The sequence below is a fragment of the Zonotrichia albicollis genome, chromosome 1, assembly GCF_047830755.1.
Source record: "Zonotrichia albicollis isolate bZonAlb1 chromosome 1, bZonAlb1.hap1, whole genome shotgun sequence".
Classification (NCBI taxonomy): Eukaryota; Metazoa; Chordata; class Aves; order Passeriformes; family Passerellidae; genus Zonotrichia; species Zonotrichia albicollis.
In genome coordinates this window covers 70,708,867-70,722,740 of record NC_133819.1, presented here as the reverse complement: position 1 = coordinate 70,722,740, position 13,874 = coordinate 70,708,867, and the positions used below count along the sequence as shown (strand labels likewise).

General features: G+C 36.4%; 1 protein-coding gene across 3 annotated transcripts in view; it reads left to right on the top strand.

Annotated features, from left to right (window-relative positions):
* The window catches only part of EXOC2 (exocyst complex component 2), a 125,748-nt gene that overhangs the window by 68,404 nt on the left and 43,470 nt on the right, over nt 1-13,874 (top strand). For all 3 annotated transcript variants that reach the window (XM_005481686.4, XM_074544568.1, XM_074544562.1), the window contains exons 13-17: nt 1,700-1,824; nt 5,130-5,198; nt 5,461-5,618; nt 8,640-8,761; nt 11,737-11,798. In XM_005481686.4, coding sequence (XP_005481743.2) covers nt 1,700-1,824; nt 5,130-5,198; nt 5,461-5,618; nt 8,640-8,761; nt 11,737-11,798 — 536 coding nt within the window. The remainder of the gene's footprint in view (nt 1-1,699; nt 1,825-5,129; nt 5,199-5,460; nt 5,619-8,639; nt 8,762-11,736; nt 11,799-13,874) is intronic.

The following is a 13,874-nucleotide window of genomic DNA, read 5'->3' as shown; positions in this document are numbered from 1 at the left end:
GTTTTCTAGTAACAAAGTAAAAATATCCTGAATTTATGGCCATAAGCTTTTGGACAATATGATGTGCAATAGCTTATTCAAAGAGGTATCTGCTGTCTGCAGGCTTGGGACTAAGCCTGAAATATGCCTCCTCATGGGGAAAATAATTTCAGAGATGAAGTAAATCTTGCCAGTATGTTCCCAGTTACCAATAGACATCCCTGGTTATAACCTCGGATTGGTACTGGAGCTTTTGGCAAAGATGAAGTGGTTTCTCAAAGGAACTGAATTTTTTTCATTAGAAGTTGGGGCCTGCAGAAGTTCCAGAGCCTCTGCTGCTATAGCTCTGTTGGCACAGCTTCCTGGCATTGTCACAGCTTGTTAATGAAACTTTTTCTGCCACTGAGTCTAGACAAGCTCTCTGGCAGTCATAACCAAGCTGGTGAAAGTATCTTATCCGTATCCACACTAGGAGCTTTTCTAGTAAAGCTTTGATGTTTCCATGCCTCCTAAAGAGATATACCACTCTCAGCATAGTTGCACTTGAGTTTGTCACACCCTCTTTCCAAATATTGGACTTCCATTATGATTTTATTTTCAAATACTAATTTAAAATGCCTAAACTTTTTGGCCATGAGAAGAAATGGGTAGGGCAGATGTTCTATTCTCCAGTAAAGAAGTGGAGCAATACATGATCCACACCTCAAGAAATGGAAGCTGCTGAAGGCATGCTGTACTTCAAGGAGATTCAAGACTGTCTACCAACACAATAAAACAGTGAGGCTCTGGTGAAGCCTACTGGTATGTAATGTGCTATTGGGCAGCTGTTTTGGCCTAACTTGTGAATTCCTGTTGTGTGTAGGCAACATTCTGTAGCAAAGTAGATATAAAAGGTGCTATTTCATGCAACATTTTTCTGTATTTCCACAGTGTTACATAGGCTGATATCATAGTCTTAAATGTATTGTTTGTACAAGACCTGAGTTTATACGTAAAAAAAAACACCACATCAACAAACGTGTCATTTTAAAGTGTTTTGTGGGCTTTGGTGATTTGTTTTGGGGTTTTTCAAAAAATATATGATTTCTTTGTCCATGTGTTCCAAAGCAGACTGTAGTTCCTGAATTGAAATACAAGTCTCTTATCACTGTTGTGCTGATACCCTGTTTTGTTAAACCACTGTAATCAAGATGGTTTCAATGGAGAACATAGATGATTATGGAAGAGTATTTCACAAAGTCTCCTTTATTTTCTGTGCTAATGACTACATCTGCCTCTGTTCAGCTTTCTCTTTACCCCCTTTCACCCATTGCAGGAGAAACTGAAAAAAGTCATCTGTTGCCAAGATTTCATTTGAAACTTTTGTAATGTCTTGGTTACTTTGATGTTACCTTACATTTTAAAGTGGTTTGAAGACAGAAGACTGTCTGGATTTTTAAGTGGGCTTTCTTAGATACTCCCACAAGGGGAGCTATTCTGTAGATACTGCCATAGTGCTGGCACCTTGTAAGCATACAAGAGGAGAAGAAAGAGCCTGTATGTGTACAGATTGTGTACACATATTTGGACTAGAGTTTAAATTCTTTTATTTTTACCCAAAAGGTTTTATATATACTGTATAGTCACTTGTGAAATACAGTGGAGCAGCAAGCTAGTAGTGCATTCTTGTTATTTTTTAAAATGTTAATGTTGCTTTTTCCATCCCCTCTCTCCCTTTTAGCTTGGCGATACAAAGCTCCTCAGCAAGTTGTATTTGTTGAAAAATTGACAAAACTTGTTGTAAGTCAGCTACCCAACTTCTGGAAGCTCTGGGTTTCCTATGTGAATGGAAGTTTATTCAGTGAGGTATGGATTCTTCTATATAAAGGACTTAAAAGTAACAAAGGTCTGTAATAATTATATTTGAAATATTTCACTGGTAGAAGTAATCACTTATTTTAGTAAGAGATTTTTCTTTTTAAAAGAACGTAAGCATACAGTGGAATTACCTTAAATTCAGACAGTGGGGATTGTGTGTGGCTGTGTCTGTGTTCCAGTTGCTGGATTCAATAATATCTGAGTACTTTCACCTCTTACTCATAGCTGGCCCTTCACTGGTGATCTGAAGAATTAACACATTGCATGAAAGGTAGAGATATGTAAAAAGCAGAGTCATACAGAAAAAATATTGCTTCCTTTCTTTGGAAAAGGAGTACTCATTTCTTGAGTTTTAAGTATTTGGAAGTGAGGTTCTGTTCAAGATCAGAGATGCATAATAACTAAGGCACTTAGCAGAATTCACAGACACATTATAGGGAGTCTAGTCTGGAAGGTCAGTCAGCTGCACCTCCCTGTCCTAAGTACTCCTTCTTGCTCAGATGATCTGATTTTTCCTAATCATCCTGATTTGGAAGGGGAAAAGCAAAAGTGAGGATTTATGACACATGCTCTTTTTATATGCACACTCCTAACAGATTTTGAAAGGGTATCTCTCAAAATTAATTTTTTATAAATTAATTAATTTGTTGTACACTGTGTTCTGCTGTGTTTAAATTCTGAAGTCATCATGCCTATCTACTATTCTTTGCAGCTTTAGTACGAAAAACAAAAGCCTTTGAGAAAGAATATTTGGAAGCTTTTGTTCTTATTTTCCAAAGAATTGATTTTTCTATTGCTATCTATTGCTACTGTTTATAAATCAATATATTATTCTTATATGATGATACTAATAGATTCTATAGCCCTTTACATGTTGAACACAATGTACAGAGCATTATAGCTTCAGTGACATAGATGCTAGGTGTGATACTCATTTTACATTATAAAAATCAAAAGAAAGATATGACATTTACTTCTAATGTTCAGTGAAGGAAGTAAAACCAAGAATAAACCTTAGTACTGTTGACTTTCACAAAAATAATTTATTTCATAAGGGAAATGACAACCTTTCTTTTTGACACCAGTACTATTGAAAATTAAACTTTATGAATTCTCCTGGTAAGTTTACTGTGATTTTTTTTCCTGCGTACAATGAAATAGAAAGCAGTTTTTAGAGAAATGAAGACTTGAACTGTAAACAAGGTTAGGAAGTCCTGCTCATGAAAATGACTGCAAGTGGAAAATGTAGTGATCTTCTGTCTTGCCTGAACAAAACATTGTTTCAATATATTAAAAAAACAGAAGAGGTAGTTTTGTTGGTCTGTAAGGTACATATGTTCTTCTATGTCTGGGCCTAATTCTGAACTTCTGAGAAATTAATCCCCATAGATTTGATTTCTTCCACTCCTTTGATCCTTACAGAAGCCCCACAAGTTCTTGCGGAGATGGGAAGGAATCCATTCCTCCTGTGTGCTCTGCATGCCTCTGTCAATTGAGGATGAATGCAAGGAGGGGGTGGCATAAGCTGGAAGACTTGTACAGCACCTAAGAGTATCTGTCCTCACAGTGCATCCAAGGCTGAAAGTTTGTGTTTTGCTGTCAGAAACAGTACAAATTTTAGTTGTCCATGAAGAAAATTCTTTTACCATGTTGCATGGTATATATCATCATTCAGGAAGCAAGGCAATTGCTACATTTTTTAAAGAAACAACCTATAGAAAATTGTATACAGGGTTATTTCAGTTAGCTTATTTAAGTCTTCAAGACATTTAAAAAATGTAGAAAGGAAATCTCCACATATGCATTTCAAGATGGATTTTATTTTGTTTAGTGTGTAGGGTTTTGGCAGGGATGGGGTTCTTTTTAGCTCTGAAAGATTAGCTGCATGCCTTTAAATATTGTCAGTTAAGATGTGTGTGGTATTTTAACAGTTTGAAAAGTTGTGTTTTTTGAATCACTCTAGGTGAAGTCACAAATGTGAGTAGTAACCGTTGATCTTACCACAAGATAGTTTTGGTCTGTCTGTACAGGAAAGGATTAAGATTGGTCTTCAGCAAAACCACTGAAAAAAAAAATGTATCAAGGATCTATGAATTTCTCTGTTTAATCCAGCTGTAAACCAGTGTGAATTTAAAGTTGCTATCTGAAGTTTCAAGGAATACAACTTAATTTCTTTTTAATGCTTTAGAAGAGGGAAGTAGGAGTTAAACACAGCAATAATTTGAAGGTTGTTCTCCTTGTCTGAAATGGTATAATTCAGAGCTTTAACATACAAGAGTTTAATAGCTATGTATTTTCCAAAACTGTTAAGCAGTTTGATTTTTCTCTAATTTTTGCTCACTTTGAATTATTTATTTTATTTAAAAAAATCTTAAATGCTTTAACTATAGAAGGATTTTGAAAAACACAGCATTTGAAATTAATCATTTACAAGTAAACTGATTGTCTTTGAGGACACTTCTATCGTGTTATTGCACTTCTTGTCCAGTAGATGTTGCTGTACAAACATAAAATAGGAGATTTTCTAAGTATAAAATTCGACGTCTGCACTTCGCCTAGGATTTGAAATAACTTTTTCAATGTAATTTACTGAGATCTCAGTACTCTTCACAGAAGGGTAGAACTACAAACAGGAAGACTATTAGTCAAGTCATGTTTTTCTTCAACTGTAACTGTCTCATGCAAAGTATACTCATGTTCCGCTGTTCTCAAAGAAGTGACAATAAAGGTGCTGCTTTTTTTTCAGTCTCTTTTCCAATTAGTTGAATTATTTAAAGAGCATTGTTACAAAATACAGTTCCTAAACTAAACGAAAACCCTGCAGCCCTCCCCCTCACATCATACATTTCCAAATTGCCTTCATTCCAAAATTTGTCTCCCACTTCACATTGATGTTTTTCTCTGGTCAGCTTCCATACTAAAAAAATACAGTTTCTTCATGTAAACTTGATGCAAAAATTGACTGTATATGTTTTAGATCTCACTAACACTGCAGTGAGAAAACTTTAACCTCAGGAAGTTTGTACTGCTTGAGCTACTCTTATGCTTGTCTCTGACTTTGTCTTAAGCACACATTTTTCCTCAGAGTTAAACATAAGGGTACTTATCTACAGTAAGTTGAGTTTGTTGAGGTATATATAGTCTTTGCTTACTGAAATGCCCTGAGTTGATTTTTGTAATTACATCATAAGCTCGCCAGTTTTCACTTCTTCACTTTGAAACCCCCTTTTTCAGAATTATTTTAACAGTGGTTATAAGATACTTACACTTTTCAATTTTCTCATTTTCACAAGACTGCTGAAAAATCTGGCCAAATGGAAAGATCGAAGAAAAATGCTAGGCAAAGACAAAATGATTTCAAGGTAAGTAGTTGGGGGAGATGTGGTGGGGAGAACCCTAATTTCTCTCATTTGTCCTTCATGGTAAGATACTTTAGTGTCACCTTGAAAAATAAGATTTCCTAAATAATTTGTGTAAGCTCATACCTCCTTTTCCTCCCTTCTCTACCATATGAAGCCCCTGTAAATCTAACATTTCTACCTGCTGTATATAGCAGGTACATGGCTGCTTAAGCATCTTGGTAGAGATTTTTCCTTGATTTTTCTTCCCCTTCTTCTGATGCAGAAAATGATTCAGGAAGTTATGCACTCTCTGGTAAAACTTATACGTGGAGCCTTGCTTCCATTCAGCCTCAGAGAAGGAGAATTAAGACAGTATGGTGGCTGGGAGATGAAATCTGAACTTTCTGGCCAGTGGCTAACACATGTTATCCAAACCGTAAGGTAAATGCATCTCTGGACCCATAAAATCATTCTATTAATGGAATATGTGTGCTTTAAGGCAAAATGTTTTGTTCATTGTGTTAAATACCCTGAATTTTGAGAATGTTAACATTTTCAAAAGTAGAATTGCAAAAAAAATGGCTTATGTCAGATTTAGGATTCTGTGTGCAAGTGTAATTATCAATGTCTCATGGTACAGTCTTATTACATAATAATATATTCATTTTTTCCCATGGCATCTTATGGAAAAGTTTAAACAAAATATTTGACTGGCACAGCATAGAGCATAGGCACTCAGTGAATTAAACACGATTTCATTCTTTAGGGTATAAAGCAATTATTTGCTGCATTTGCTACACGTCTTCCTATCTTTGCCAAAATGAGTGAAAATATCGTGTTTTTCACTGTAGTTATTCTTAGATCACAATTTACCATTACAGTTGTTTAATGGAAGGTGATATTCCTGCTTATAATGTCATTCAGCTTATATTTTTTATAAAATCAATGATGTACATTTCATTAATTGCAAAATGACTCAGTAATATACAAAAATTTCTGTGGGGCCTACAAGAATTTTCATTACTTTTTGAAAAGTAACTACTCCTTTTGAGTAATACCTGGGTATGATACTGTACTTTTTATCTTGAATTTTCAAAGCAGGTAACAGCACAGATGAAGAAAAGAAAGGGGTATAATCATGTATAGATATTCTTAGTGCAGATGGGGTGATACATACCTGTTGTCAAGTCTGTTTGACACTTTCTGTCACTCTGTTGTCACTTGAATTATCTGCACTGTAACCACATAGAAAAATATTTCCATCTGAAGTTTATTATTCTGGCTGAGTTTTATGGAATGCTTTCAATTTAAGAAGGAACTGACTTGATGAAAAGATATAAAGGGGCACCCTTTTATGAGAAGCAAGCAATGACTTTCCCTCAAATTATAAAATTCTAGACTTTAGCACTTGCACATCTGTAGTACTGGCTTGGAAGTGTAAGCAGTGGTTCTCTAAAGGTTAGCTGGGCTCCTGCCATCTGAGATAAGATCCTGGCTGAGGCTACAGACTATGAAGACTTTTTTTTTTCAGAGAATCTCCTTTTGCTTTCCGGGCACTACCCTTGTAATGAACAACTGAACTGAGAGCTGGGGAAATCCTCTCTCCCTCCTACTCCTTTCCCCACCTTGTTTACTTAGTGATGGCACTTGAGCAAAGTGGGCTAGACTTTACTGCAAAGTGATCAAAAGTAGAGAATAAAAGGGGCATCTGGAGAAGAGGAATGGAACATGTCATCATTGAGTATTGATCAGTTGTGACCAGGTCAGAAGCTTGTGCAAGTGCTGCAAGTAGGTTAATTTTCTAGCCCCACACTTAGACAGTCTGCAAAATTCTTGTGACTCACTAGTGATGAAGGTGGGCTGTTCCCAAGAGGAATCTACACATTGCCTAAGACCTTTATTTGTTGCAAAGTTATATAATAGCCTAAGCCTTATTTTCACAGTTCCTAGCTAAAAGTCATTGTGAAGCACATGATAGAATTTTACTCTTTCCTCACAAATGATTTACTGTTTTCTGCTTGTATTTAAGACTGATAGAACTCACAGCATTAGATAACAAGGAGTTGTCATTACATCTGTGTGATCTTAATTTTTCTGCTCCTTTTTATGTCTCACACAGCTGATATCACACATACATATTTGTGTGTATCACACAGGTGGTAGCACAGTCTTTATCTTGTACCTCATCCTCTCATTGCCCAGTATGAGTAGATGCCAGAGAATAAATTAGAGCTATGAAATCATGTGAGCCTTGCTGATAAGATTTTTGTCTTACTATAAAGGTATGAAAGGTATGTATTTGGTAGGGTGAGAAAAAGAGAAGAGAAAAAAGATTATCTTAGGGATGTGACAGCTGTGTGCTCAGTGGAATCAGGTCTAAAGTACAGGGCTTCTGTGTAGTCTAAAGTAACTTAAATTTCTCACAGATAGGTATTTACATTCTTTCCTGGCTGGTTGAGATAGTACAGATTTTTCTAATCAACTACTAATTCAGTAGTTGTGCTGAGTGGAGAGCAGCCTCATTAATGGCGGGAGTTTGGTGGTTTGTGCCCAATACCAGGGGCATGGAACTGGAGCCTACAGATGGATGATTGGAAATGTTCCACCTGTTTGCTTTGTGCCTTCCTATTCTTCCTCTTTGGAACTTCCTATTACCTGTACTTTGCTCAGTATTAGCTGCAGGGGAGGTGGCAGTCACTGCCTTTGAATTGTCCTTGCTTACATATCCAGGAGTTGGATAAAAGTAGTGAACAACCCTCTGTGTCCCTAAGCCTGAGTGCAGCTGCAGCTTTTTAGTTGAAAGCTGAAATGCTAATTCTTGCGAGTAGCTGCTGTGTTACTATTTCTGAAGGAAAAAACCCAGAAATTAATGTCTCCATCCTCACCTGTAGTACCAGTGTTTTGTGCCTGGTGAGAGTTGGCAGCAAAACAGTGAATTAATTTACTCTGCCCATGGTGCAGTATCTGTATTTTGGCTCCTTGAATATGCATATTCTAAGCAATCTGATGCACAGCCACATCACCATTCCTCGCAGCTTAATTGTGGTTACTGTTTTCATGCAAGTAAAAACAAAATCTCAGAAACCCAGTTGTGGATCTCATATTTGACCTAGGCATTCATCTAAAGCAAAAAAACACATTGGTTCTGCTCCAAAAGGATTATTCTTGGATCATAGGACAGGAGATCAAGCAGAGAAGTGTAAAAAGATGGTAGAAAAAAGATGGCATGTTGCTGTGATGGCATTATTGTCATCTTAGAGAAAAATAAATCTGCATTTACAATCTTCTTATTTAAATAAATAATTAATCTTCTCAGAGTGGGATAATTCATTTTCAAAGATACACTCAGAATGGAGCTGTTGTATTTATATATGCAGAAAATGTCTGAAAAATTCAATGTGGTCATATCAGCTTAAAAACCCTTCAGATTTACACTTCCACCTAACTTTATTTCTTTTCTAGGCTTAGTTCTGAGTCTCTTACTGCACTTGAGATACCCAATGACATGCTTCAAATCATCCAGGATCTTATTCTGGACCTTCGTGTACGTTGCATTATCGTGACCTTACAGCACACAGCTGAAGGTAATGGAAGGCTGCAGGTGCCCTTGCTCACTGTCATTCTTTGTGCCCCTAATGAGGCCAAACCATGGTCTGACAGATAACTGTGTTTGTTACAGATGTTGTAGTGGCAGCGCACTCATCTGATTCTGTAGTCTCTCACAAAGGTTACTCAGATACCTGATTTTTCTGCCAAAAATAAGTAATGAGTATTTTCTTCCCTCAGTCTAATAAATAAAGTAGGTTAGACTTGTTTCTTTTGGGTTGAGACAGTTCTACAATGCAAATTATTTATTTCACGATGCAGCTTTTCCATGTTGGAAATAAAATTTATTTTCTTTCTTGAGAATTCTTCTAACATGAAGAATTAAATAAGCAGTGTCTCATCCCCAAGGACAAAAAAAAGCCCAAACAAACAATCCACAGCCCTTTATATTAGTTATGGGGTTTCCAGGGCTTTTTACTAACATTGTAATCCCCAGGCTTCCTGCTGTGTACACAACTTTTGCCATAAATATCTGGATTGTGAAAGCCAGTAACACATTTTCTAGATCTACTATGACTCTATACCATCAGAGGCCATTCTTCTTGCTGTCTTGCATTCAACTCTGAAACTTAAATTTCAGTTAAGTAGATCTCCTAGAAATAAATGTCTCTCCTAAAATTGGGGCAGATTGATCTACTAATTCTCTTAGCAGGGCCAAGGATTTTTTTCCAAAAGACTACTTACCCTCAATGTTAAAAAAAAAATTATGGCTTTTTAATATTACACTTTAGTCACTTTTAATCTTTGGCATATGATTCTATGTAGGCTTTGAGTTTTACTCTAGGCTTAAGTATGCTAAGCATAGGTGGCTATATCAAGCAAGTTTTTAAACTTTTGGTGACAACAAATCATTAGTTATCTATGGTTTATTTGTTACAGTATTGATATGAATTGCATTCTTGGCTCTTGTTTTATTAAATCCCATTCCACAATTAACTTTTTATTTTCTGCATTAATATCAAGCAAGCTGGCTGAACAAGTTTATACATTGTCTTGTCTCCTTAAAACTCTGTAAAGTCCTATCACTATTTCAGGTTTCACATAAAGTATGAGAAAGTCATTTTTGCTTTTCAGCCCTTAGCACAATTGAGTTCAATTATTTTTTCTTAATGGTGTAAGAGATTTTTTTCCTTTTAATTGTGATATGAGGATGATCTTATTGGACTGACTCCTGTCTGGGAACTGTGAGGGAGTCCTCAGATATCTTGCTGTTTGAAAGCAAGGAAGTATTTAGCTCTCAACCATTTTCTTGGCAGTCCTCAGCTTATCCAATCTCTGACCTACCTACCTAGCTTCTCCAGCGCAGTGCAGAGAGCTCAAATATGTGGCCAATGATGAAAAAATTTGTTGTTTGACTGGTTTTACCTACTTGTTGCACCAAGGCAATAGCCCAGTTCTTTGTCCGCATGCAGAGTTTCTGCTCCTTTTTTTTTTCTTTGCCTACTAATGAAAATTGTACTTTTGGAATGTATTTAAGACAGTGGGGATTTTTATCAGCACATGACCCTTTAATAAAAAACTCTTATTATTGGGGAACAAGTGAAAGTACAGGTAATGGATATTCTTGTGGAGTTATGTAAATGTATATGTAGTTAAAATATTCATTAGAGCACTTTAGCTTTTCAAATACGATAAACCTGCCCACACACAGGAGTTTTTTTGTTGTCTTATGATAAACACCATGTACACACACTGGCCCTGTGAGGCAGTCTGTGTTCTTTCCCTCCTGTATGTGGTCACTGATCATAAAGGTCATGAAAGACAAATTATGTGAATGCCAGACTAGACAGTGAGATTACATGAATGTATTTGACTGGAATTTGATGAGCAGTGAAGTATGAGAAAGAAATCAGGTGGATTTTATATTTGTATTAGCTAAGAGCAGAATGCAAAAGTGAGCAGCCACAAAAACATGTAAAGGCTGCCCAGTGCAATCTAAGCCCTTAGAAGAGTATAAATTGAATTAAGTAGGAAAGTGAACAGAGTCATTATTCTACACAATCCCTTAATGCCTTTTATCCTTACTGAGTCTATACTTGTGTGAGTGTTGCAGAGTATGACACTATAACTAAGCTTCTTAATTTAGCTACAGAAAGCACTGAAATTTTGAGGATAACTTGTAGCATGCATTAGTTATTCTCTTTTCTTGGATTTTTAGAAGAGATGGTAATTCACTGCAATTTTTATTCATTTAAAAGAGAGTTGCATGATATGTAGGCACTTCTGATGAGCAGTTTCTTCGTAGGAAAACTGTATGTCAAAGCCCCGTAAATTGCACACAGGTCATCTTTGTTCTGTTTACACTTCAATTAAGCCCAAAACACGGTGATGATGCATGATGCACATCATCCACAGAAGAATTGTGTTTTATAGTGCATAAGTTTTGGATTCACATCCTAATAAATAGTAAGCCTGTATAAGTTAACACCTTCTGTTGTTAACTTATGGGAGAGAGTGCTTTTTGCATATTTGTTCATGTACTTTTGAAGAAAATCTAGCACCATGGATCCTTGACCCTGAGTTGGGAACCTGTGCCTCTTTTAGAGTTCTGAACATGAATTACATGCTGTCCTTTCTGTCTTTGCTAAAATGCTAGGCAGTTTTTCTTTCATTTTAAATGCTAGAGCGTTACAGGCTAGAGACTTGGATAGCCTTTGCAATATTCCTTTAATTCTAAGCTTTCCAGTAAACGATGTGCTTTGTGCAAGTCCTGCCATGTACAATATAAGTGCTTCTCTGTGTGGTGTCAGCAGACCATGTGTGAGTTCCATTCTTAGTCATTTGAGAGTACTGAAGGCTTTGAAGCTTATAGTGCTATTTGCTTGTATGCCTAGTCATTGCAGTCCCAGTGTCTGTGGTTTCTTTTCAAGTTCAAGAGTTTTTAATAATTAAAATTTATACCTTCTCTCCCCACCCACCCATCCCATGTTTCCCCTATTATTCTGTCCTACAGATATAAAGAGATTAGCTGAAAAGGAGGACTGGGTTGTTGATAATGAAGGTTTGACATCGTTGGTGGGTATACTTGGTGTCGTGTAGACACTTACGTTGCTGGAATTTTTCTTTCTTTTGCATGTGTAATGAAAATGATTTCTACATTCTCCAAATTTTAAATTACTTTGGACTTTATCTGTTCTTGAAAACAGGTTTTTGAAAACAGGTCCTCAGAAACTAAAATGGCATCACAGAAATCAGTGAAAATAGAACTGGTGTTAAGTCACCTGAGGATCTGACTTTTGATTTATTACCTTGTTTTAGATTAGAATCAGTGCATAGTGTCTGTAGCTTTATTAAAATATGGGACACTAATTTTTTTTTAATTGTTTGAATGGTTACCTCTTTGAATGGTTTACTGGAGTAAAAAGTCATACTTGAGGTCACAAGTTCAGTTCACATCACAATGCTTCATAACTTAGTAGGCACACTACCATGGAATTGGTCTGTAGCTGAATAAATAGGTCACTTATATGTTATAATGAGAAATTGAACTGAAAAGCAACTAATTTAGGATATTGCCTATTGGCAAACAACCAATGACTTGAAACCAAATTCAGATAAATTAGTGAGACGCTTTCTGGAAATAAACAGTAATGAGTAATGCCTAAAACACAGCAAGCGCGCTGTAGGTGTGACTTAAATACAATCTGCGAAAGCAGAAAAGGCCTGTGGGAGGGACAGTTCCTTTGTGTATGTTATCTAAGGGAATGCTCCACAGACTTTTTTAGTTCTTCTTATTTGCTTCTATAAATATGTGTTTGAAGTTGAGTAGGAGGACATTAAGCAGTCACAATATGCATACCGTAGGAAGGAGTGTTGTTGTCAATTGTAGTACTATAACCAGATTTACAGCTTCTGGTCTTGATTTCAGTTGCTGCTGCTATGGGCAAGTCCCTATAAGTTCTGGTTTTCACTGTGTTTATCTGCTGAATGAAGGCAGGGGGGAAGTTCTTCCACAGAAGTGTTGTTTCTTTATGCTTGTGCTGTAGCCTAAGCCATCTTTATTTAAAAACTGCTCAAATAATTTTTGTGCTTTGAAATCACCCATCCATTCCTTGTATACTGTACTTCACTAGATACCTTTTGAGACCATGGTTGAAACATACCAAATTTTAATGGTGGAAGCTGTGTTTTGTCATAGAGAAACTGTTTACCTACTGAAGTATAGTTCATTGGGGTAATATTAGAGCAAAAGTTAACCAGTATAAAAAAGGACCAGGCAGTCTCTTTGGGGACATTTTAGGCTTGAGGTAGAAACTGTATTTTAAGTTTGTAGAAAAGGTTGAAGACCTCTCTAGCATTTATATTCCAGGCAAAAGATACAGAGAAATACAGAACCAAGTTGGGTTTTTTTTTTTTCAGCTTCATAATATCCAAAGAATCATACATCTAAACAACTTTCCCCTCCTGAGATGTGATGTTTTATAGTGTGGAAATGAAAAGCCAAGAGCAGGACTTTACTGCTGGCCTTCTTCTATTAAGGGATCCAAAAATACTAAATACAGATGGTCTTAGTGGCTTTTTCATGATTTTCATTATGCCATGTGAGCATCAGTTTCCCTATCCACCTCCATCATTTACAGAAATAAAAGTTATTTCTAAGCCTAAAGTTGGTGGCATGCCATAAACTATCTACTGAATGAAAAGCAATTTTACAGGACTTAAAAGCATTTTTGTCCACTCCTCTTCTCTAAGTCAAATCCAGTAAGATGATGTCTCACTTTGCTGGAGAGTGACTGCTTCATGTTGCCCTGCACAACAGTTTCCTGCCCAATACCAGCAGACACATGCATTAAAAAAATTAGGTGTGGCTTATCGGAGAAGAGAGAAGGACAAGGAAGAAGTGACTAATGACTCTGCTGTGAACTTGTTTGCACTTTCAGGCTGAAACTGATACGTGTTATCCAAGACATTCAAATTTCAGGTTTGGAAACCTGAAGGTAACAACAGGCCCTCAAACCGTTTTTGTTCCATTTGAAACAAATTTCAGTCTGATTTTTTTAGAAACATTTTGCTGAAATACAATGCAGAAATATTGGACATCCCAGGTGAAATTCTATTCCATCTTGGATCAAGGAGTGGAGGAGGGAGTGT